This window comes from Desmodus rotundus, chromosome 4 (genome assembly GCF_022682495.2).
Source record: "Desmodus rotundus isolate HL8 chromosome 4, HLdesRot8A.1, whole genome shotgun sequence".
In the NCBI taxonomy this organism is placed as follows: domain Eukaryota; kingdom Metazoa; phylum Chordata; class Mammalia; order Chiroptera; family Phyllostomidae; genus Desmodus; species Desmodus rotundus.
Window position 1 is genome coordinate 78207794 of NC_071390.1, and position 26816 is coordinate 78234609.

Sequence of the window (26816 nt, forward strand, 5' to 3'; positions counted from 1 at the left end):
AATGGCTTGGTGATGATGAACTCCTTTAGTTTCACCTTGTTTGGGAAGCACTTTATCTGCCCTTCCATTCTAAATGATAGGTTTGCTGGACAGAATAATTTGTTGCAGAATAGGTTGTAGGTCCTTGTTTTCATCACTTTGAATACTTCTTTCCAGCCCCTTCTAGCCTGCAAAGATTCTTTTAAGAAATCAGCTGACTGGCTTATGACAACTCCTTTGTAAGTAACTCTCTGCTTTCCTCTTGATGCTTTTAAGATTCTCTCTTTATGTTTAACCTTTGGCATCTTACTTATGATGTTTGTTGGTGTGGTCCTCTTTGGGTCCAACTTGTTTGGGACTCTCCATGCTTCCTGGACGTGCATGGCTATTTTCTTCACCAAATTAGGGAAGTTTTCTTTCATTATTTTCTCAAGTAAGTTTTCAATTTCTTTCTCTTCCTTTTCTCCTTCTGGCACCCCTATGATTCTGATGTTGGTATGTTTGGAAATATCCCGAGGCTCCTTAGCCTATCCTCATTTTTTAAAATTCTTTTTTCTTCCTGCTGTTCTGATTAAATGCTTTTTTTCTTCCTTATGTTCTCAGTTTCATCCCCTCCACTGTTGGTTCCCTATCAATTTTTCTTTATTTCACTTGATGTAGCCTTCATTTCTGCCTGGGTCTTTTTTATGCTGTTGAAGTACCCAATGAGTTTCTTGAGCATCCCAACAACCAATGTTTTGAACTCTGCACCTGATAGTTTACCTATCTCCATTTCATTTGGTTTTTTTCTGGAGTTTTATTATGTACTTTCATTCGGGCCATATTTGTCTCATTTTGGCAGCCTCCCTTTGTTTGTTTCTGTGTATTAGAGAGAGAGGCTTTGATTTCCGGTCTTAGTAGTGTAGCCTATTGTAGAAAAGCGCACTTGTAAGTTGTATGGGGCAGAGCCTCTGATAATCGCCAGGGTGGGGGCAACCTGTGTCACCGCTCTGTGGCTCAGTGTGGGGAAGGGCTTGGAGAGGGGATAATGCCACTGCCTGGACCAGAGTTTTGCCCAATAGGAAGCTGTCTCCCGGCACTTGCTTTGTTGCCAGTCACTTCAATTTCTCCCCATATGCCACTGGTACCCTCCAGCTGTTGTCCTGATGCCAAATCCCAGAGGGGGTGAGTCTGCATAAGTCCTAAGTCAGTTGTGGTCCCTTTAAAAGGAGTTTCCTGGGAATTCTGCAGTTTCTTCTGCAGTTCTCACCCCTACTGGTTTTTACAGCCAGAAGTTATGGGGACTTAATCCTTCTGGTGCTGGAACCCTGGGCTGGATTGTCTTGTCTGGGGGCTGGGACCTCTCACTCCCAAAGTATCCCTCCCGATTTTTATCCTCCACACATGGACGTGTGACCAACTGTTCTGCGTCTCCATGCCTCTCTGTGCCACTCCACATCTCTCCTTGTCTCTATGTACTTCTCTGCATCTCTTGGCACCTCTCCGTGTCTCTCCATGTCTCCACCCCTCCTATCCATCTGGATGAATGTGGCTTCCTTAAATCCTTGGTTGTCAGACTGCCATACAGATAGATTTTCTGACCATTCTGGGTGATATCTGTTTTGTAGTCTATTTGTGCTTTTTGTTGTGGTTGTGCGTAGAAACAAGGAGTGCTTACCTATGTCTCCATCTTGATGGGATTGAAAATTTCTAATATTTGTCAACTTTATTTATAACATACCATGCCACATACATAATATAAAGTTCATTTTCTTACCACAAAGGGCTGAAAACTCATCAGGTTTAGCGTAAGTCAATACTGCAGCTAAAGCCTCTCTCCAATTTTTAAGGTCACAAGACTCAACAATCTCTTTCCAGTTCTTCATCACCACTGCAGTAATTAGCTTGTGAAAGGAAAAAAGGAAATATTAAAAGCCTTTGGTATATTAATAATAACTAACTCTGGGTAATCAATTATATCTTTCAAAAAATGTTATTATTCATATATTTCATGTAGAATAAACAGCAGCAAAGTGAAATTATCCTTGAACCAACTGACATAGAGTATGGTATTATTTTTCCTTAAAAAAACATCACACCAACACACTTTAAAGAATTCTGAGAAGAAAAAGTATAGAGTGTTATCAAAACATTTAACAGAAAGTCATAACCTGGTCTGCTGGATCACAAACAAATGTCTGTAAGCATGCAGACATTTGATACATAGTCAGAATTAACTTCATCAAGGAGGAAAGAAAATATTTCAGGCCAAGGGAACACTAGGTGCAAAGTCCCAAGAGAGAAAGGCACATAGAATGTGTGAGGAACTGAAAGGCGGCCAGAGTGGCTAAAAAATAACAGGGGAGAAAGGGACAAGAGACAAGGCTGAGGAGACGGACGGCAACCAATGCTAAATGGACTGAAATCTGGGACAACTTTTATTAGAAGAAAATAATAACATCAAGCAGGGACTTAAAAATGTTTAGACCCTCTGCTCCAGAAACTCCTTTCCTAGGACTGTAACCTCATTAAATAATTAGAAATTCTCACACATCTTTAGGCATAACAAAGATGTTTATCACTAACTTACCAGTATTAGGAAAATATCAGAAATTACCTAAACATCCCCAAGTAAGGGAAACAATATATCCTTGCTATAGAATTTTATAGACCAATTAAAATTTTTTGTAAGAATCTTTAATAATATGGGAAAATGTTTGTGACAATATCTATAGGCAAAACCACACACATATATACATATATGATCCTGATTCTGTTTTTAAAAATTCTACAAATACACAGGAAGAGGTATGAAAAACTGGACCCAATTTGAGATTGAGAGATACCAATCTGAAGGAAGAATTAGAGGGTGTTAAATATTTATCTTTAAAATTTTCTAGCCCTGGCCAGTGTGGCTCATTTGGTTGGAGGATCGTCCCATACACTAAAAAGTTATGGGTTTGATTCCTGGTCAGGGCACATACTAAGTTGTGGGTTTGATACCCTGCTGGGGAGCCTAGGAGAAGCCAATTAATGTTTCTCACATTGATGTTTCTCTCTCTTTCCCCCTTCCTCTTTATAAAAGCAATGAAAAATTGTCCTCAGGTGAGGATAAAAAAAAAATGTCTATATTCTATCTCTTCCACAATAAAAAAAAACATGAAAAGTATTATTCATTTTATATGTAAAGAACAAAAATTGCCTGGCTAGATAGCTCAGTTGGTCCGAGCATTGTCCCAAAACTCCAAGGTTGCAGTTCAATCCCTGATCAAGCACATATAAGAGTCAACCAATGAATGCATAAATAAGTGGAACAACAAATTGATGTTTCTCCCTCTCTTCCTTCCTCTCTATAGCTCTCTTTTTAAAATCAATAAATTAAAAAATTTTTTTTAAAGAACAAAACTTGAAGTAATCATGCCAAACTATGAACAATAACTATTTTTGGGTCAAGAAATTATGGATGGTTTTTTTGTTGTTCACTGTTTTCTGCATTTCAATCATCCATAATAAGAGTATACTGCTTTTATAATCAGATAAAAGTTATTGTTTGTTTATCTATTTTTAAAATAACATACCCTGGTAATTTTGCTTTGTGATTTTGCAAAGTATTTCTTCTGGGTTCGGGCCAAGAGTTCTTGTCCACCTGCTATGGCCAATATTATGGCATCAGCCATGCGGTTATCATGTAAACAAAGGTCAACAGCACTCTCAAAGTTACCCGTCAACAAAGCCTGAGTAATTAAACCATCAATATCTGCAATAAAGATATAATGCACCCAAGTTAAAGTTTTTTGTTACAAGAAAAAATACTACACATATCAACTTTTATATGCACACCCAAAGAAGAAAAAAATTCCAATTTCTGATTATTACTGGTGATTAATTTTCAACAGAAGCTGTTGAGATCTGTGGAAATACAGTGACAGCATGTAAGTAAAATCAGGTAAGATACCACACTTTACAGACTGCTTAAACTGGAATAATAAAGATTATACAGTTTCTATTACCAAAGTGCCAGAATATCCCACCATTTCTAAGACATTAATTACACATACTAAATGATAACTGAGTTCTTCTTTTTAACCTTCTACCACCTGTAGCAAAATATTTCTAACTTAAATTTAAGAACTATATGCTTTGAAATGGTTAAAAAAAACTAGAAGTAAGAAACCAACAGGTTCTTACCTCCATTGATGGAGATGTTAAATGGCCCTCCAGCTGAAGGTAGAAATTCAAATTCTTGTTTTTCCTCTTTGATGTGCTAAAGAAATGAAAGGGCAACAATTTACTAGAATGACACTGTGGGATAATTTACTGACAAAACAAAATTCATATGTGATTATTCACTTAATGACTAGATAACATGTTATTCTATAGAGTGCTCAGATCCAAGTTTACACTTAAGACCTACAACTTCCTTAAGGATTAACTCCTATTATACAATCATAAATAAAAGCCAAGATCATCAGAACTAATGTTAAACAAACTGAAGTATACATATCCGTTATTGGTAGCTCAGAAGTTATTGAAGCTGAACAACCATTGTTTTCTTAGATACCTCAACTAAGAGTAACTTGATAAATGCAAAATATGAAAAAAAAATCACTTAGTGTCCTTACATAAATGCAAGGTAAACAGATCATTTATGAATATACTACAATTATAGATTTTGTGTTCTCTTCAATTAGCCATACCTAGAACAGATTAGTCTGATAAAAATATATGCAGTTCTGACATAAATTTCTGAGACTACGTGTTGAGACTGAGTAAATATAAATTCAGTACTTTTTTTTTCTTCAGGAGAAAAGACATATAATGGAGGCATATATGCCTTCACTTTCCTGCATAAAAAAAAAGAAAAAAGAAAATATATCAGCCCTGACCAGTGTGGCTCACTTGGTTGGGCATCCTTCTGCCAAGTGAGAGGTCGCCGTTCAATTCTAGTCAGGGCACATGCCTGGGTTGAGGGTTTGATCCCTGGTTGGGGCACATATGAGAGGCAGACAGTTGATGTTTCTCTCTCACACTGATATTTCTCCCCCTCTCTTTCCCCATCCCTTCCCCTCTCTCTAAAATTAAACAAATAAAACCTTTAAAAAAATTTTTAAATATAAAAGAGATTACTGAGAAAATTTTAAAGGAAAGCATAGCTGTCTTGTATGAGATAAAAGACCTATCTTCTGTACTTTTGTAACCTACATGCCTGAATGTAAAAGCATCTAGTATTCAAAATCAAGGGCATTTTTGGACTGGGTAATTTTAGTGAAGAGCACAGCATGACATCATAGGTAAATAATGCTTAATTATAGTTAATATGGACTATTACGGGAGAATAACTATAACTTTAACTCTTTCCCCAACTAAAGAGAAACATTTAGAATTTAAAAACTCAAACAGAAGATATCAAAACTTAAATATTTCACATTAAGAAATAAAACAAGACTTCTGGTTAAGATGGTGGCATAGGCAGACAAGGCTCTCCTCTTCACAAAACCACATTAAAATTACAACTAAAATATAGAACAGCCATCACTCAGAACCATCAGAAACTGAGTTGAATATAAGTCTAACAACTATGGAATTAAAGAAACCACATCCATACAGACTGGCAGGAGGGGCACAGATGTGGAAAGGGCTGGTCCCTCACCCATGTGTGATAGAGAAAAATTCGAAAGGTATCTTGAGAGTGAGAAGTCCCAGTCCCAGACCTGGCCCCTCAGCCCAGAGTTCCAGTGCCAGGAAGATAAATCCCCACAACTTCTGGAGGAAAAAAAAACCCAGGGATTGAGTCCATGGAAGAAACTGCTGGAACCTCAAGCAGTTCCTCTTAAAGAACCCCTCCCCCCACAGAGCTGGCAAGCTGGTGCCATATCTAAGACTCCAACAACCTGGATAACACTTTCTAACCCACCTTAGAGATTCCCGAGAGATTCTGCCCCACCCAAATTATGGGCCCACCCAAGATGCTTTTCCAAATGAATGGCTGGTTTTGGCTCATGCTTTACAACTTCTTAAAAAAAAATCCCCTCAAATAAACAACAGCTGACCTCGGTAAGCCCCAGGCCTGGCACTGGCAGCAGTCAGCCTAGATTCGCAGCTTGGCTTCATCTGGGAATCACCAAACTCAGGACAAGGAGCAGCCATCTCAAACTGCTTTACAGCTCAGGCAGGGTGGCTCCATGCAAAACACAGGTGGGGGGCTGACCCTGGCCTGCAGCATAAGGGAGACCCCAGGGCCAGCACACCCAGTGGATAGCTACAGACCATGTTAGAGCACCACCCTGCCCCTGTACAGCTGATCCTCCATGGAGGGCAAAGGTTGGTGGTCAGTGGTCACAGCAAGTCCTTGCAGCTGACTGCTGTGGCTAAATCCCTCCCACTGATCTGCCAACCGCAACCAAGGCTCAACTATAAGAGGAGTGTATACTCAGCCCACACAAATTGTGCACCTTGAGTACCCAGCTTGGGTGAATGGGGAGGCTGTGCCACTGGACCCTTCAGGACACCTACTACATTAGGCCACACTACCAAGACACAGAGTCAAAGCAGCTCTACCTAATACATAAAAGCAAACACAGGGAGGCTGACAAAATGAGGAAACAAGGAAACATGGCCCAAATGAAAGAACAGATCCAAACTCCAGAAAAAGAACTAAACCAAAGGGAGATAAGCAATCTATCAGATGCAGAGTTCAAAACACTGGTTACAACAATGCTCAAGGAACTCAGTGAGGATCTATCTCAACAGTATAAAAAAGACTGAGTCAGAAACAAATGACACACTAATTGAAATGAAGAATAATTTACAGGGAAAAATCAGCAGACTGGATGAAGCTGAGAATCAAATCAATGATTTTGAACATAAGGAAGAAAAAAACAATGAATCAGAACAAGAAGAAAAAAAAGAATTAAAAAAAAAATGAGGATAGTATAGGAAGCCTCCAGGACAACTTCAAGAGGTCCAACATTCGCATCTCAGGGGTGTCAGAAGGAGAAGAGGAAGAGCAAGAAATTGGAATAATTTATTTGACAAAATAATGAAAGAAAAATTCCTAATTTGGTGAAGGAAATACACATGCAAGTCCAAGAGCATAGAAAGTCCCAAACAAGATGGACCCAAAGAGGCCCACTCCAAGACACATCCTGATTAAAATGCCAAAGGTTAGAGATAAAGAGAGAATCTTAAAAGTAGTAAGAGAAAAGTAGGTAGTTACTTACAAGGGAGTTCCTATAAGACGGTCTGCTGATTTTTGAAAAGAAACTTTTCAGGCTAGAAGGAACTGGCAAGAAATATTCAAAGTCATAAAAAGCAGGGACCTACAGCCAAGATTGCTCTACCCAGCAAAGCTATCCTTTAGAATGGAAGGGCAGATAAAGACCTTCCCAGACAAGGTAAAACTAAAAGAGTTCATCATCACCAAACCATTATTACATGAAATGCTAAAGGGACTTATATAAGAAAAAGAAGATCATCAAAACTATGAAAAATGAAATGACAAAAAATACATATCTATCAACAAATGAATCTAAAAACAAACTAAGCAAACAAGAAGAATGGAGACAGAATCATGGATACAGACAGCATTTTGACGGTTGCCAGATGGGAGGGGAATGTGGGGGAATGGGTCAAGAGGTAAGGGGATTAAGAAGTACAAATAAGTAGTTAGTTACAGAATAGCCATAGGGATGTAAAAGTACAGTATAGGAAATGGAGTAGCCAAAGAACTTAACATGCATGACCCAGGGACATGAACAATTGTGTGGGGATTGTCTGAGGGAGTGGGGAGTGCTGGGTGGAGGGGAGCAAAGGGGGGAAATTCAGGACAACTGTAATAGCATAATCAATACAATAACATTAAAAAAATAAAAATATTGTATACAGAGAAAAAATCAGATACTGATTTGATTATATTCACTAACACAACAAAAAAAACCCTATTCTTTCTTCAAAATCCCAATTTTTCAAATCTGCTTTCTAAAAACAACTGATAAACCTTTACATATGAACTTCTGAAATATACATAAGGCCAAAAATGCACAATTTATTACATGTTGAGTATCTTCAATGTGTTATCTACTATGTTTGATAAAGAAATAGCATCATTAAGATAAAGGGGAAGATTTAATCTCCTTAAACAAAATTTTTTCAAATACTCTGAAAGTACACACTGATGACTACTCTTTTGTTAAATACATCTTTTTCTTCTTTTTTAAAGGTTTTATTTATTTTTAGAGAGAGGGGAAGGGAGGGACAAAGAGAGGGAGAGAAATATTGGTATGTGGTTGCCTCTCCTGCACCCCCTACTGGAGACCTGGCCCGCAACCCAGGCATGTGCCCTGACTGGGAATCAAACTGGTGACCCTTTGGTTCACAAGCTAGCACTCAATCCACTAAGTCACATCAGCCAGGGCAAAATACATATTATTCTTGAGTGTATTTCCAAATGATCTTCTATTTGATAATACATAGTTTATCCAGTTGTATGTATATAAATGAAAGTACATTTTTAAAAAATATTTTACTTTTTTAATTTTAGAGAGAGGTGAAAGAAGGGAGAAAGAGAGGCAGAGAAAGATCAATCTGTTGCCTCTTGCAGGTGCCCCACCCGAGGAAAGAACCCACAACCCAGGTTTGTGTCCTGACCGGCAATCAAACTGGTGATCCTTCACTTTGCAGGACAACATCCAACCAACTGGGCCACACTCATCAGGGCTGAAAGTATATTTTTTAATGTATCCTACAATTTTGTCTAGGTATTCTCAAAATTAGTTCAAATCTTTTGTAAGGTTTTGCCCATATCCTTTATTCTCAAGTTAAATAAATGCTAGAAGACCTACTTCCAAGAAATATGTTTTTTATAATCATCTTGTAATAGTCTAAATTTATTGATGAATTATGTTCATAACTTAGTAAAAGATAGTAAGAAATATTCCATAGTCAGATATTCCCGTATCACAAAGAACTATGGAAAAGTCAAAGATAAGATGAGGAAAAAAAACTTGTTAATTTTCCAAGATGAAATATAATTAAAACAAAAAGTAATTACAGAATTATTTGTTAGTGGTTAAAAAAAAAAACCCAGAATATTAAAAGGAAAAATATTAATGGTAAAACTCTATGTTCAAGGACTCTCTTAAACTAGTTGTAAAAATTATGAAATACAACTGAGAAAACGTTTGTAGTAATCATGACAATCAGTTTATTTAGTGAAATATTCTTTATTTGAACTCCAAAATTCAAGAGACTAATTCAGAAGCCTATGCCACTGATAGTGAGTGGGCCCTAAATATTAAAGTGTTAAGATAAAAACATTAACTTTACAATGAACTGTGGATATCTGAATAAAATCTCTTTTCAGTTTAACATCATAATGGCTACCTGACCAAATTAAGTTAATCTCACATCAACTGTTAATTTTAAATCATATAATCCAGAAACTAGGTCAGAGAACTAAAAATTTCAGAGATGATACTTCTGTCAAACTAGTAAACAGACTCCTACCCTAAACATCTCTAAGAAAACAATATACTCCATCTTAATTTTGAAACAAATAGTTAAGAAAATTTTCCATATTTCAGTGTGTGAAAACAAATAGCACATATTTTTCCAATGTACTTAAAAATGAAAAAAGCAAGTACCTCTCCCAAGAGCTGCTCTTCAGCAGCAGGGCTCTCCTCCCCATCACTCTGTGCTACTTGATCAGAATCTTTAAGAGCCTTTGGTACACAAAACAATTGCAGAGGAAGTTGAAGTTTAGTAGCATTAAAAGGATATTAGTGAAAAATAAAGACAAAAGACCCAATAAACAACATTCAGGGCTACTTTAATCATAAGAAGCAACACTAAGTAAATTTGAGACACACCATTAGAACAAAAGCAAAAAGCCATCAGAGCTTAGACCTTCCCTTTCTTTTTTACTGTCCCCTCAGTAACAAAGACCTTAATGTTAAGCATTTGAGCAGTCATTGATTTAATTACTCCTTTGTTTTTGCAAAATTCATATACCATCAAGAACAAGGTATGCTGTACCAGCTAAATTTATACTACTTTAAAATGAGAATTTATTGATTTATTAAAATATCTACAATCAGCATTTATTTTAATACCATCAAGCAATAAAACAAATTTCTTAAATTACACTTCCTTCTTTGTTATCACCTAAACCAAAATTTTATAAGATAGCTATTTTTAAAGACCTTCTTACCGTATCAGGTCCATCCACTTTGTTCAAAGCCAAAGCAATCTGAAATTAAAAAATAAAAATATCCACTGACCTATTCAATGTTAATTACACAAAGAATCTACACTATTTCCTTCACGGTTTTCAAAGTCAGAGTGTTTTTACTGCTGTTCATGTCAACACTGCAGAATAATAATTAAGCCCCTCTTAGAGAAGAAAATTATAAAACTGGAATATAACTTGTTTTTATAAGGGGATCTTTGTTTAAATTAAAATGTTAAACAAATACTTGGACTTTTTGTTTATTCGGGTTCAGTGCAATAAATCGCCCTTGTTCCAAAATATTTACTAGGTAGCTATTAGCTGAACCAACTCAATAAACACTTTGGGAATGGTGGGCTAAAGGCATAAACAGCTCGGTTGGAAAATTGTGATAGCTTGAAATAGTACCGTTTTTTATCACTTAAACTGTAGTGAATGTGGGATGATCTCTAACAGTTTCTCCCTTTCTCCCCCACCAGAGCCATTGGTTACACACTCTTAAAATCTGTGTTATTTCCAGTATTTGAGGTTCATAGCCTCTTATCATTCAAAGCCCAACCCGCCCTGACACAGCTCTTTAAAACACATTTGAACAGAAGGTAGTTCTGGGAGCTTCAAAATCCAGGTGTAAGTGGAATTTTACATTTAACAATATGATTCAAAATTTTGGCAAGCAAACACAAATTCTTACTAAGTATTAATTGAATGACTGAGATCATCTGTTTAGAATTTTATTTTTAAAAAACCTGTTCTATAGAAATATTTTACTTGTATAAACACAACTTTTTCACTTTTCTAAGAGTTTACCTTTTTTCCTAGGTCATCTTTTCTGTATCCTAGAAGTTCAAGGTATCTTCCACGAGAATCATCCTCAAAGTTTACCTTTAAAAAGACATATTCTTAAAACAAAGACCAGCATATAAAGGCCTAATTTTTAATTAATTGATCAAATTTCAAGTAGAATTACTAAAAATATCTAAAGTCTACTATATCAATTAGAAGGTTCACTGTAAGAAAAAAATCTAAAGAAAGGTTTTCCTTTAAATAAGTAATTTTTAAAATAATAAGTATACTAGTAATTATCCTAGTGGAATAAGCTTACTTTTAAACTATAATTTTTGTAAATAAAAACTTAACTCATGTCTAAAGGCTATATGAATGCAAAACTTACACTATATGAAATATTCAATATCCTAAAACTCTTCCCAAAAATGAATACTTAATAAAAAAATACAAAAATAAACTGTAGCTCTAGCTAGTGTGGCTCAGTGGATTGAATACCAGCTTCCTATCTGAAAGGCAGCTGATTCAATTCCCAGTCAGGCCACATGCCTGGGTTGCAGGCCAGGTCACCAGTTGGGGGCATGCGAGAGGCAACCGATCAATGTTTCTCTCACACATCATTCTCTGACACATCAGTGTTTCTCTTCCTCTCTTTCTCCCTCCTTTCCCCTCTCTCTAAAATAAAAACAAACTTTAAAAAAAAACTGTATAATTTTAGAATTTAACCTTGTTGTATTCAAGATATCTCATCGTTGGAAAATTCATTATCAAGGAATAGACATTCCAGTGGAGGCAAATGATCAACCAAAAATTCTATCTGTTATTCTGCCATCATAAATGCAACTCAATAAAAGGGATGAGAAATGCCTCCAATCTCTCTCCCCTACACCTCTTCCATCTTTTTCCATTTTTCCTTAACTGGATCTACTACAAAAAATAAATATTCTGCTTTTTATTATATTTATGTTTTTAGTATTCTAAGCTCTATGTTCTAATTTTAAAATAGGTCTGGTGAATATTATGTCTTTCTCGTATATTGTTTTTTACTTATTAAAAAAGTACTTCATATTGGGCTTTTCAAAGAAGAGAAGAACTCATGAAATAAAAAATTCAGTAGTATGCCCTTCATAAGGTTTCCTTAATTTCATCCTGTGGTTCCTGACATCATGTTCTTCCAAATGTTTCTTTACTAAGAAGACAGATTTAGAATATACTAGGAGTAGTTAAATCTGCAGATAATGAAATAAAATTGTTTTAATACCAACTTTACCTTCAAAAAGGACCACACATTTTTTTCAAATTCCGACTGAGAAGCGTCAATTTTTTTCTGACAATATTTGACAAAGCCTTGTGACTGCATGACCTGCTGAAGTTGGTCTGATCGGCTGAGGAATTCCTTTTCTGTTACAACCTGACTAATGAACACATGCTGCTGCTGCTGTTGCTGCTCAGCTCCCTGTTGAGACTGCATTTTGACATTCTCAAAGGTAACCAGTTTGCCTCCAAACTATAAAAGAACAAACAAACAAAGTCAGTTTGAACACAAGAATGTGGCCAAACAATGTTTTTATTATACATATACTAACAGAAAGGACTGTGACCTAAATATATATCATTTGGATAAAATTAGTGGACCTACTATCTGACCCCAGTCTTCAATTATTATTCCTCTTCAGGAAACCCACCTTTTAGATAAAATTGCCCTACAATTTCTAACCTACTTCATTTTACTAACTTCCACATACTCAATGCTACTTCTATTTAAGGCCCAGGCAAATGTCACCTTGTCCATTCCAGATGCCTTCAGTGTACTAATGTACTATAGATCTCTTTTGATTCAACTATGAGTTATATGTATTTGCCTCACCTCCTGGTCTAGGTGCTGTTTTGGAGGACGGCAGTAAATGCCACTCTTCCAAAATACACCATTTGGCATAATGATTGTTTTGAGCTAAAGAGTACTTGAAAATGAGCAGGAGTAGAAAGGCACTCCTCTTTTCACCTCCTCTTTTCTTTCTGAAAGTAGGAGATGAAACTCCCATGAGAGCTGTCCTCCCTATGCCAAGAGTAAAGAAACATTCTTATCACTAGTGATGAGAGTTAAGGCAGAGAGAAATCTGCACAAACAAAACTTGTTAAACAACAAACAAAACTTTTAGATAACAATTATCTCCCTTTAGTCTCTATATATTTACTTTTCTATAATTCCCATTTGTTCAACCTAGGTTTTACTACTTCTTTGTATGCTTTTCTCCTGTTAATCTATCTTACATCAACTTAATTCTCAAGCCAGCGTGAAACCTAGGAAGGGAGATAGATGCAAAGTTGTGCCCCCCTTACACTTACAAGAAAGGTTCTGTGTCTACTTTATTCTTGTAGCGCCTAAAGTATCCAATATCTGCCTTGTATATAGTAAGTAGACAGTTAATATCTAATTAATGTATTCACAAAAATATAGGTAAGAAGAAAGCACAGGCCCTGACTACTGTGGCTCAGTGGACTGAGTGCCAGCCTACAAACAAAAGTGTCGCTGGTTCAAATCCCAGTCAGGGCACATCTCCTGGGTTGCCAGCCAGGTCCCCAGTAGGGGGTGCATGAGAGGCAACCACACATTGATGTTTCCCTCCCTCTCTCCCTCCCTTCCCCTGTCTCTAAAAATAAATAAATAAATAAATAAATAAATAAATAAATAAAATCTTAAAAAATCAGAATAAAAAAAAGAAAATACAGGAACAAATTTGGTTCTTCATACTCAGTAATTTTTATACAAGGATTATGGACTTTACACAAACTTATCTTATTAAATACCTAATATATTCAAAGTGTTTATTATATCAGACATTATAGAAAATGCCAAGACATAAGAAAATACAAATCACTATCCTTCAGAAACTTAACATGAAAATACAACATATATAAGTGCCTGTTGGATACAACAGGCACATATAAGTGCTAAATGAGGTATGGATAATACCACCCATGATACAGAATTTCACAGAAGGGCAAAAAAGCACTGGGTTTCCCCAAGTTCTAGGGAAGTTTGAGAAAACACCCAAAAGCAAGACCTAAACTGAATTTTACATGATGATTAGGTTTATTCATTTACTTAGTTTTATGTAACATTATTATAATGTTGCATAATTATAAATAATCTAAATGCTGTTTAGTCATCAGTTTTTTGTTTTTAAATATTTTTTTAATTTATTTTTTTAGAGAGGGGAAGGGAGAGAGAGAGGGAGAGAAACATCAATGTGTGGTTGCTTTTTTCACACCCCCTAGTGGGGACCTGGCCCACAACCCAGGCATGTGCCCTGACTGGGAATCAAACCAGCGACTCATTGATTTGCAGGCTGGTGCTGAATCCACTGAGCCACAGCAGCCAGAGCAAGTCATCAGTTTTTTAATCATCAAAAAAAAAATAGAGAAAACTTAGATATTGCTACTGAACATAATAAAACTATTTTAAAAATCTTGGTGATGTAATTTACAAAAATTGAAAGAAAAAATTTGGAAAGGTAAAAATAAAAAATACAAATGTACTAATACTGCATAAAAAGTGTTTCAATTAATACTATGTAAAATTGATATATCAAGACATGGACGTTTAAGTAAATTATTTACATTTCTAAAGACAATCACAAAAATAACCAAAAATTCTACAACATCAGTGGTGGTAACCCAAAGATATTTGAGGGGGATACAGACAATCTACCCCTTATGGCCACAGAGAAGGAATTTTCGTTGCATTGTGTAAAAGATAAAAGCAGAGGAAGAATATTTCCAGTTTCTCCAACCCCACACTCTCCTGGGAGAGCACTCATTAACATTGTTTTTCAGGGAAGAAATGTAAAAGGTTTGCAATAGCTCTTAAGAGCTTTTTTCCTTTTCCTTTTCTTTTTTTTAAATCTGTCTTCCTACACAAAGCAATAGTATATGTAGATAAAAGTTGCCTGCACCTTCAAGGAAAGCCAGGATTTCAAAGACATATTTCCACATAAATGTTTATTGCAGCTTTATTCTCAACATCCAAGGGTGAAAACAACCTAAATGTCCACTGACAGATGAATGGTTAAAGAAAATGTCATATGTATATATACAATGAGATATTATTTAGCCTTTTCAAAGAAGGAAATATTGTCATACACAACATGAGGACATTATGCTAAGAGAAACAACCCAATCAAAGAAACACAAAATCTGTGTGATTCCATATATGAGGTATCTAAAGTAATAAAAGTCAGAGGCTTTCTCTATGGATCCTACCTGCGCCATTCCCCACCCCCTTCTACCTCCAGGGCCCACATGCATGGTCCCTCCCCTACACCCTCTTGTCCCCCCACATGCCTGAACCCGACACACCTGAAACTCTCCCATCTCTCTCAAGGCGTACATTTCTCTCTCTCTTTCTCCTAAGCTCCAAAGGCCCTTTTTTTCCTGCTATAATTTGTTTCTTGAGCCCATTTTTTCTACAGCTCACTTCTTCTACCTCTATGACTTTCTAAGTAAACTTTCTCTTATAATTTGAAAAAACATAAAAAAATAAAAAGTAAAGTAGTCAAAGTCAAAGAATCAGGAAGTAGAATGAGACCACCAGAGGCTAGGAGAGAAAAATAGGCAGTTGTTGTTCAATAGGTATAGAGTTTCAGTTTTATAAGATAAAAAAGTCTGAGAGATCTTTTACACAACAATATGCATGTAGGTAACACACTACTGTACACTTAAAAAGGGTTAAGATGGTAAACTTCATATTTTGTATTTTTACCATATTAAAAAAAATTGGCAAGTAAAAAAAAGCTAGAAGGAAAGGAAGAAGAGAAGAAAGGATATAATCTCCAAAAAGAAGAAAAGGAATGAAGGAAGGAGAGAGAGAGAAGGAAGACAAGTTTAATAAGGTGGGGAGAAGAGAGATGGTGTAAAGGTTGTACAACAATGTGAATGTACTTTTACCAATGAAATGTGTATTTTAAAATGGTCAAAAATAGTGAATTTTTTGTTATGTATGAAGAGGGGACCCCAAAAAAACCCAGAATTATTTTCCTGTAGTACAGGCTTCCCCCACTAGCTGAGTGTTACAGGAACCCATCTGTATCAGTGTACTAGCTGGTGGTGTTGTGAGAGGCTACAATCAGCTTCAGTGAGTTTTTTTTGAAGACTCTTTCAATGTGTTTGCCCACTTCATGGTGGGCGATTTACGAGCTTACATGTCCACACTGTGCTCAGTGTTCAACAGTTATTGATCCAAAATGGCATCACCCCTGTGCCCTACCCTCTCTCTTAACCCAATTTTGCCCTGAGCAACTTTTATTGTTTCCCCAGATGAAAAAAGTCCTCAAAAGCAAACAATTTGCCAATATGGAAGAAGTAAAGCAAACAAAACAGCAGAGGCACTAAAAGGCATCAAAACTGACGAGTTCAAACCTTTTGAGCAGTGGGAAAAATGTCTTAATATGTGTACTGAATCAAATGCAGGGTACTTTGAAGGTGACTGAAGTTTAAACATGTAAGAATACACAATTTTTTATACATAAATTCCAGGTTTTTTGGGGGTCCCCCAATGTATTTTACAATTAAAAAAGAAAAAAAGGTGGAAGGTCCCACTTTTCCTGAGAAGACATTTTAAATGAAGAAAAAGTCACAATAAACTCAAAATGGATAAAAGACTTAATTATAAATTGTGATACCAATAACGTCCTAGCAGGGGTGTCCAACCTACTGGCATCTTTGGGCCACATATGAAATACACAAACACTAATGAAAAATGAGCAGAAAAAGAGGTTTTAAGTAAATTTATGATTTTGTGTTGGGCCATATTCATAGCCATCCTGGGCCACACGTTAGACACCCTTGTGACCTAGAGGAAAACGTAGGCAGTAAAATTTCAGATGTCCCATGCAGCAATATTTTTGCTGATATATCTCCTATGGCAAAGGAAATAAAGAAAAAAAAATAAACAAATGGGACTATGTCAAATTAGAAAAGCTTCTGTACAGCTGAAATACATCATCAAAATGAAAAGGGAACCGATTGTATGGGAGAACATACTTGCCAATGATACCTTGGACAAGGATGTGATCTCCAAAACATATAAAGAACTCACAGGATTCCACACCAGGAAGACAAACAATCCAATTAAAAGATGGGCAAAAGGACCTAAACAGACACTTCTCCAAGGAGGATATACAGAGTGCCCAGAGACATATGAAAAGATGCTCGGCATCACTAGCCATCAGAGAGATGCAAATTAAAACCACAATGAGATATCACCTCACACTGGTCAGAATGGCCATCATTAACAAATCAACAAACAAGTGTTGTGGAGGATGTGGAGAAAAGGGAACCCTACTGCACCATTGGTGGGAATGCAGACTGGTGTAGAGACTGTGGAAAACAGTATGGAATTTCCTCAAAAAAAAAAAAAAAAAAAGTAACTGCCTTTTGACCCAGTGATTCCACTGCTGGGGCTATACCCTAAGAATCCTGAAACACCAATTAAAAAGAACTTATGCACTCCTATGTTCATAGCTGCACTGTTTACAACAGCCAAGTGCTGGAAACAGTGTTAGTGCCCATCAGTAAATGAGTGGATCAAAAACTGTGGTGTATTTACACAATGGAATACTATGCAGAGGAAAGAAAGAAGGAACTCCTACCTTTTGTGACAGCATGGATAGAACTGGAGAGCATTATGCTAAGTGAAATAAGCAGGTGGTGAAAGACAAAAACCATATAATCTCACCTTTAAGAGGAACCTAATCAACTAAACAAACTAATAAGCAAAATAGAACCAGAGGCATGGAAACAAGGAACAGACTGACAGCAGGGAGTGGGGAGGGCAATAAGGGTAGAAAGAAGGGGAAGGCACTAGTCAAGGAACATGCATGAATGACCCATGGACATGGACAACAAGGTGAGGAATGACTGTCGGGGGAGGGTACGAGGCAGAGGAGGGCAAAGGGGGAAAAATTGGGACAACTGTTAATGGAATAACTATGTTTAAAAAATATAGATGTGCAACTTATGTGGCCTACTACTAAGAACACATCATTACCTTACTAAGTTTGGGTAAAATCATGAAATAAAGAAATCAGCCCTGGCTGGTGTGGCTCAGTGGATGAGTGCTAGCCTTCGAACTGAAAGGTCTCAGCTTCAATTCCCAGTCAGGGCACATGCGTAGGTTGTGGGCCAGGTCACCAGTTGGGGACAAGTGAGAGGCAACCATGTTTCCCTTCCTCTTTTTCTCCCTCCCTTCCCCTCTCTCTAAAAAGAAATAAATAAATCTTTAAAATAAATAAATAAATCTAAGTTTGTTTGGCCAAAAAAAAAAGAAAAAGAAAAAGTCACAGACACATCTCAAACTCAATCTTCTTCCATGAGAGTGATCCTATAATAATACTTTACCATAAGTCTTTTGTGATTGTGGACCATAATAACAAATCCACCTACTGAAAAGGAAGCACCAACAGGCCTTCGGATCCACTTGGGTGGCTTCTTCAGAGGCAACACTATATGATGCTGAGCAGCCTGCTGAGGAATTTGTAATGGAGGAAGAGGCTGTCCTGTGCCAAAGGGGTCAAGATTTCCAAAAGATGATGAAAGCTAAAAAAACAATAATGTGAGTATTTCTAATTTACATAAGACTCTATTACATGTTTTTAAGTCATATGCAAGAAATTCTTTCATCGCAATTATCCAATTAATCAGTTTTGTTGATCTATAACATCCTTTTCAAAATAATTACACAATAAAATGATTATTTTCAGTTTCTATAATAAAAAACCTCAACATTTCCTATTACCTTGTGAACTTGTTTCTGCCTTAAACCATCTGCATTCCCTCCCATGATAGAATAAACACTGATATGCCCATCAAAGGAAGCAGCTGACAAGACAGCAGGATTTCTGGGACACCACTGAATATCAAAGCACCACTGTGTGTTCGTGGGAAGTTCATATAAGACCTACACCAAAAAAAAAAAGTTAAAAAGCAGTATAATCAGTTTATAACCAAAACACATGAATTAATATGATCGACAAATACAGCTCAATTAAACATTCTCTTTCAGACAGTGTCTTTAGCCAGGAAAAACAAGTATAAAAATTTCTTTAAGGCCAAGAAAGTCCATTATGATGGTCTGTTATAATAAAAGGGAATGCTACTCAAAATTTCAACCAGATTTAGAATAAGCACATCTTAAAAACAGGTATTTTTGTTTTTATTGAAATGATATTAGTAGATGCATGTGAAAGACCAGAACACTCTATCAGAGTTAGCTTATTAAACTCTAAAAGATCACTGGTGTATTGTCCAACTGTTTTTGCTTGCCAAGACCCAAACCCCTATATTTAGACTAGTCGAAGACCAAATTTTAACAATAATCTTGAAAGAATTCACTGAGAAATTTGGCTTTTGGTTAAAGCAAGAAAACAGGCACACATCATTCTTATTACTGCAGAATTGAAACAGTATTTGACATAAACAGCCTTTTTTATAAGGAAAAGGATATTGAAAAACTATATGAAAATGGCTGATATAAAATCTTTACAATGTAATAATTGTTAACTCAAAATTAGTGTGATAGTAACATGTTCATAAAGCACAGGTTGTGCAGCTTTAAGAAAGGGAATGGGGAGTAACTGTTTAATGGGTACAGACATTCAATTATAGAAGATAAAAAAGTTCTGTAGATGGATGGTGGTGACAGAGGCACAATAATGTGGATTTACTAATGTTACTGAACTGCATACCGAAAAATGGCTAAAATGGTGTCATGTGTATTTTACCACAATAAAAACATAGGGTCAGTGTGCATTTTAAAAAAGAAAAAGAAGTCAAATTAGCTTAACTTTGGCTGATATAATATTTAAAATAATGTTTTCTTTTATAAGAAAACAATTAAGTGAAAAGATATTTGGCCTGCTTATCTTTGATGCTTAAATTGGTTGATAAGATTCAAAGCTTCATATCTGAATCACTTGTGTATTTTTAATTGGCATTTGAACAATACATTTACTGTTTTGGTTTTTTTTTTTTTTAGTTGCAGCATGCATGAAAAGTTTATCACTTCAAAGTCTAAGTACACAAAACTAATCAAGTGCAAAACTTCACTTCATCAATTTATATAACTGATAAGATTAAAACAGTAATTTTCATGAATTTTGAACTCACCTGGGAAGACAGTATAAGATGCAGGATTTCTATTTAGTCTACAAATCATATGAGGCAAAACTTATTGTTTTAATTTTTTCTCTTGTCTCTCCTAACTTTAGTATTTCTACATTCTTATAAGAGACACTCCATCTGAAAACTTTAAGCCACAAATCAAGTAACAGAAGTACTTGTTTTCCTTTTAATGTTATAGATTAAAACCTATTGGAGATACTCTTATTTTTACCAGTATTCCATCAGAGTAACTAGCAAAGCACTTGCAATAATCTACCTTAACTTAGAAAAAGTAAAAGTTTAGAAGCTATAATTAAAACCTGCAGTGTCTTGCCCAGTACTGAAAGAGAGGAAAACCATTCAACTATTAAGAATAATAAAATAATAATTAAAAGAACATTTTAGTACATAACCCAAAGCAAATAAAATTATATTTATATAATATTTACATTTAAATATGTAAAATTTCCTACACCTAAATTTCTTTTTTCTAGGGGGACAGTTTCTACATTCTCCCTCTCTCTCTTTTTAATCTTCACCTGAGTATATGTTCACTGATCTGAGAAAGTGAGGAAGGGGGAGAGAGAGAGAGAGAAAGAAACATCAGTCATTTGCCTCTCATATGCCCCCTGACAGGTATGTTCCCTAACCAGGAATTGAACCTGCAACAGTTTGGTGTATGGGGACTAAGCTTCAACCAACTGAGCACCCAGCCAGGGCATTCCTACATCTAAATTTCTTTGGGTGAAACATTTAACAAATTAATATTATAAAATATTATATCCTTGCTGAATAATTCATAAGAGAAATTAAAAACCTACTTCTGCTAATTTCCAGAAGTCAAAGAAGATCTTCAGGAATGATAAAGCAGGAAAAAGACCCAAACCTTGAACACTCCCATTCTGAGGGCACCAATTTCCAGAAACTACATGTGAAATAAATCAACTATTTCTGAGTCTAGGTGAACACCTTTTATTGGAAATGGGGGATAGGGGTGATTACTAGTTTCAAATACACTATTTTAATGACTAATTTTCCCAGATAAAACTACTTAACCTAGATAATGTTCCTGATAAAAATCTCTACCAGATTAACTTTTCACACATACCTCCATCTACTTTCACATGTCCTGAATTGTAATACTGTGTTAAAGGATCCTTATGAAAAGTTTCTTATTCAGCTAGAAATAAAATATTATGATAGTTGTAAGTCTGAGAAAGGTTTCCTCTCCATACCTCTCCAGTGTTTGGGTTGGAACAGAGAATCTTAGCATCTTTTCCACAGCTCAGCAACAATTCAGGATCTGCCATGCTCCAAGCAATTGCCAAAATCCCTCTTATACAAAACAGAAAGAGATGAAGAAATTTTTAACCTTGAAAACAACCAAATCTCCAAATTATTTGTCTAAGCTTTAAAGACATACAAAACTAACAAAAGTATAATTTCATGTAATCTTTCCAGGAAGCAATTTAGTAGTACACATGCGTTTTAATCGTTACAAAGATATTCAATACAGTGTGCAGTGTATAAAAACAAAAAATAAAAAACAAATGCCCAACAATGTGAATTGTGCAATAAAAAATTACAGATCATCTTCTGATGAGAAAATGTATAGTTAAAAATTCTGTTGTAGAAATATTTATAACTATTAAATGCTGGTTACAATTAATAAAAGAGGTTAACTCTGCACGTTAATTTGTATAAAATGCATAATTGCATTAAATATTTACAATAGTAATTGAAATTATGTACATATAAAGACAAACATGCACAATAAAATGTTTTACCTATGGATGGGTAAGAAATGTAACTACTTCACATTTTCTTTTTTGTCTACATTTTCTAGCTTTTGTTACCAGAGAAGTTCTAGTATATGACATTTGTTTAATTAAAAGAAAAACTTAAAAATTTGCCAAAGACCTGATTTTATAGTCATTTTTGCATTTTAATAGCTTTTGATTTTTATCCTAAGTATAATAAAAGTAGTATTTTGGGTAACTGTTCTGAAAATTTAGATTAAAGAAAATAAAAATCTCACCATCACAAACACAAAAAAATGCTATTAACAGCTTGTCTTTTCTATATTCATCCTTTGTTGTTTAGAGATAGAAGCAGGTAAGTAAACATCATACATAAAGAAAATACTAGAAACTAAAATTTAAATACATGATAGAAGAAAGTACTAGACTAGAAAAATACTACACTAGAAGTATATTTGCATATATTTTTTAAATCCTCAATTGAGAATATGTTTGTATTGCTTTTACAGAGAAAGAGTGAGAGTGAGAGTGAGAGTGAGAGTGAGAGAGAGAGAGAGAGAGAGAGAGAGAAACATCAATTAAGTTGACTCCTGTACACACCCCAACCAGGGCTTGAATCTAAAACCTGTACATGTCCTGACCTGGGATCTAACCCATAACCTTTTGGTGTATGAGGTGGTCCAACCAACTGAACCACCCAGCTAGGGCTTATTTGCATATATCTTAAAAAAAAGAAACATACAAATTAATGTCCCTCACTTCTCCTGAAAACATCACAGTAGTTCTAAGATGCATAGTTTAAAAAAAATAAGATCAAGCCTCATTTTCATCGTGTATATTTAGAGATGTGTTTCTTTCCCCAAAAAGTTATTAAGATTTTATTTACTTATTTATTTTTAGAGAGAGGGGAAGGGAGAGAGAAAAAGGGGGAGAGAAGCATCGATGTGTGGTTGCCTCTTCCCATGTCCCCTACTGGGGACCTGGCCTGCAATCCTGGCATGTGCCCTGACTGGGAATTGAACTGGCACCCTTTGGTTCACATGCCAGCACTCAATCCACTGAGTCACACCAGCCAGGGCCCACTGCTGCTCTTCTGAGCCCTCCCCAAACAGAGCCACAGAGCATGGCAGGCACCGTATCTCACACTGTTTGCCCAGTCATAGTGATTCCACGAGACCCCACCCCACCCAATTTACAGGCCCACCCAAGTAGCTAACAGTGGCTTTTCCATACGAATGACTTCTCTTGATGCATGCTTCTGATCTTTCTAAATCCGCTCAAACAAGCAGAGGCTGACTTTAGCAAGCCCCCGAATCTTGCTAACCAGTCCCAGGCCCAAGACTAGCAACAGCTGGCACTGGTTCACAGACTGGCCTCACCAAGGCACCTCCAAGCACAGCAGAAGAAGCACCCAGCTGCAAACCATTTTATAGCTTATGCCCAGGGGCCCCAGACAGAACACAAGTGGGTTCCACAGCTCTGCTGAAGTAAGCTCTGTAGAGTGAGCCCCTGCACAGCTGATTCTCCACAGAGGGCAGAGGGTGGTGGTCAGTGGTCACAACCAGTCCTTGCTGCTGACTGGCCAACAGAAGTCAGGGCTCAATTATAAAAGGAAGGTGTTCTCAGCCCACAAAAAGGACACACCTCGAGTACCCAGTTTGAGTGATAGGGGAGGCTCTGCCACTGAACCCTATAGGATACCTACTACATTAGGCCGCACTACCAAGACAGGGAATCATAGCAGCTCTACCTAATACATAGAAACACACACAGGGAGGCTGCCAAAATGAGGAGACAAAGAAACATGGCCCAAATGAAAGATCAGATCAAAACTCCAGAAAAAGAACTAAACAAAATGGAGATAAGCAATCTGTCAGATACAGAGTTCAAAATACTGGTTATATGGATGGTCAAGGATCTCAGTGAGGATCAACAGCATAAAAAAGATCCAGTCATAAACAAGTGATACACTAATTGAAATAAAGAACAATTTACAGGGAAACAACAGTAGAGTGGATGAAGCCAAGAATCAAATCAATGATCTGGAACATAAGGAAGCAAAAAAACCAAAAACAAATCAAAATAACAAGAAGAAAAAAGAATCCAAAAAAATGAGGATAGCGTAAGCAGCCTCTGGGACAACTTCAAGCATTTCAACATTTGCATCATAAGGGTGCTAAAAGGAGAAGAGAAAGAGGAAGATATTAGAAATCTATCTGAAAAAAATAATGAAAGAAAACTTCTCTAATTTGGTGAAGGAACTGAAGATGCAAGTCCAGGAAGCACAGAGGGTCCCAAACAAAATGGACCCAAAGAGAACCAAACCAAGACACATCATAATTAAAATGCCAAAGGTTAAAGATAAAGAGAGAATTTTAAGAGCAGCAAGAGAAAAGTAGGTAGTTGTTTTCAAGGGAATTCCCATAAGACTGTCAGCTGATTTCTCAAAAGAAATTTTGCAGGCTAGAAGGAACCAGCAAGAAATATTCAGTTAGGAGAAGCAAGGACCTACAAGCAAGATTTCTCTATCCAGCACAGCTATCATTAGAATCAAAGGGCAGATAAAGAGCTTCCCAGACAAGAAAATGCTAAAGGAGTTCATTACCACCAAGCCATAATTACACGAAATGTTAAAGGAATTTATTTAAGAAAAGGATCAAAACAATAAACAACAAAATGGCCATAAATACTTACCAACAATAGAATGGGGGGAAAAAACACCTAAGCAAACAAGCAGAACAGAAACAGAATCAAAGATACAGAGAATGAGTTGGTGGCAGCCAGGTAGGATAGGGGACTGGGGGAAAAAGTGAAAAGGTGAAAGGATTAAAGAGCACATATTGGTAGTTACAGAATAGTCATTGGGATGTAAAGTACAATACAGTAAATCTAGAAGCCAAAGAACTTATATGCATCTCTGAGGGAGTGGGAGGTGTTCAGTGGAGGGGGGAAGTGTGAAAAAATTGGGACAACTGTAATAGCATAATCAATAAAATATAATTAAAAACAAACAATTTCTCAGAATCATCCCTTCTTTACTAAAAGCTAACTGAAGTATAACATCTGAATAGTAATTACATTTTGACAGGACTCTTTTCTCCTTTATAAGAAACTCAAGGAGAGGTCACAATTTTAAGACTTTGTAGTATACAAATCTACTATTCAGAGGGAAAAAGGGATTTAGTTTTATGCCCTGGCTGCATAGCTCAGTTGGTTAAAGCGTTGTCACAAAATGCCAAGGTTGCAGGTTCAATCCCTAGTCATGGCACATATAAGAATCATGCATGAATGTATAAATTAAGTTGAACAAGAAATTGATGTTATTTTCTTTTTCTCTCTCTCCTTCTCCTTTCTTCTCACTCTAAAAACAATAAGTAAATTTTAAAAAATTTATTGAACAAATATGCATGAACTCCCTGGGTACCTGAATATCAAGGGCAGGAAATTTGTCAAATTACTAACTAAATTTAATGCTACTAAAATATTAACATGAGAAAATTCTCATGCCTGTTTAGAGCATCCACACATTAGAACTGAAAAGCAGAATGAACCACCTACTTTCTCAGAAATGTTTGCTTTTAAATCAAAATAAAAACTTAGAAATAAAACAAACATTTCAATTTTTGCTTGACACTGAATGTTAGGCAAGACTCTTCACAAGTATAATGACCTTAAGAAACAGCAAATTGTATAATGTCAAGAGTTCTCCTGAAGTGTTGTGATCTACTGGAATTTTGCTCTATTAAATTCTTACTTGAAGTAAGTAGTGGAAAATCCTCTAAACATTTTTGAATTGATATGATATGATTTAGCTACCATTTTGGGGTATAGAAAATCAGATGACTACTGCATAAAATAAAAACAAACCATTTACATTAACTTTTACAAGAAGGAGACAAAGCAGATTCCATATAATTTAATACAAATTATCTGATAATTCAAAGTAGTAAGTAAATATTTAAAAAAATAAACAAATTCCTTAAAAGAGAAACATGATACCTGGCATGGTTTTCCAGGACACGAAGTGGAGTAGAAGCAAAGCGAAGATCCCATACCTGGACCACTGGTAACCTATCATCTTCAGATGAGAGGACCATTTGAGTAGCAACATCAGGATGCCAAGCCAACCCAGAGCAATGCATCTGCAGATAGTTAAGGCCCACATTTTATCAATCATATTATTTTATGAAAAGCCAAAATGAACTTAAGGAATATGCTTTTGTTGAGGCAAAAAGTAGAAAACATCAGCCCAGGATTAGTCTATTTAAAAAAAAATCTGGGGAGAAGTTGAAGAGGGTATAGGAGAGATAAATGGTAATGGAAGGACACTTCGCTTGGGGTAGTGAACACACAATAAAATATACGGATGATGTATTATAGAATTCTACACCTGCAACCTATATAATCTTATTAACCAATGTCACCCCAATATTCATTTTTTTTAAATCTATAAAGGATTAAATTTTGTGAAACAGTAGTCTTCTATTTTTTTGATTTGTGAGCATTTTTTATATATTTTATTGATTATGCTATTACACTTGTTCCATTTCTCCCCCTTCACTCCACTCCATCCTGCACACCACCTCCCTCCCACATTCCCCCCCTATAGTTCATGTCCATGGGTCAAACATATAAGTACTTTGGCTTCTACATTCCCTATACTATTCTTACCCTCCCCGTGTCTATTTTCCACCTACCATTTATGCTACTTATTCTCTGTACCTTTCTCCCCTCTCTCCCCCTCCCACTCCCCTGTTGATACCCTCCATGTGATCTCCATTTCTGTGGTTCTGTTCCTGTTCTAGTTGTTGGCTTAGTTTGCTTTTGTTTTTGTTTTAGGTGTGGTTGTTAGTAACTGTGAGTGTGCTGTCATTCTTACTGTTCATATTTTTTATCTTCTTTTTCTTAGATAAATCCCTTTAACATTTCAT

General features: G+C 36.0%; 1 protein-coding gene across 19 annotated transcripts in view; it reads right to left on the bottom strand.

Moving 5' to 3' along the window:
- Window positions 1-26816, bottom strand: part of SEC31A (SEC31 homolog A, COPII coat complex component) — a 76615-nt gene that overhangs the window by 29106 nt on the left and 20693 nt on the right. For 13 of the 19 annotated variants that reach the window (XM_071221253.1, XM_024574886.3, XM_024574887.3 and 10 more), the window contains exons 7-17: window positions 25885-26027; window positions 21361-21460; window positions 18762-18923; window positions 18410-18562; window positions 12237-12473; window positions 10991-11065; window positions 10166-10204; window positions 9600-9677; window positions 4147-4222; window positions 3537-3715; window positions 1736-1862 (exon numbers count right to left, since the gene is read on the bottom strand). In XM_071221253.1, the coding sequence (XP_071077354.1) occupies window positions 1736-1862; window positions 3537-3715; window positions 4147-4222; window positions 9600-9677; window positions 10166-10204; window positions 10991-11065; window positions 12237-12473; window positions 18410-18562; window positions 18762-18923; window positions 21361-21460; window positions 25885-26027 (1369 nt within the window). The remainder of the gene's footprint in view (window positions 1-1735; window positions 1863-3536; window positions 3716-4146; window positions 4223-9599; window positions 9678-10165; window positions 10205-10990; window positions 11066-12236; window positions 12474-18409; window positions 18563-18761; window positions 18924-21360; window positions 21461-25884; window positions 26028-26816) is intronic. The other 6 variants (XM_045183786.3, XM_053923159.2, XM_053923160.2 and 3 more) reach the window with 1 other exon arrangement.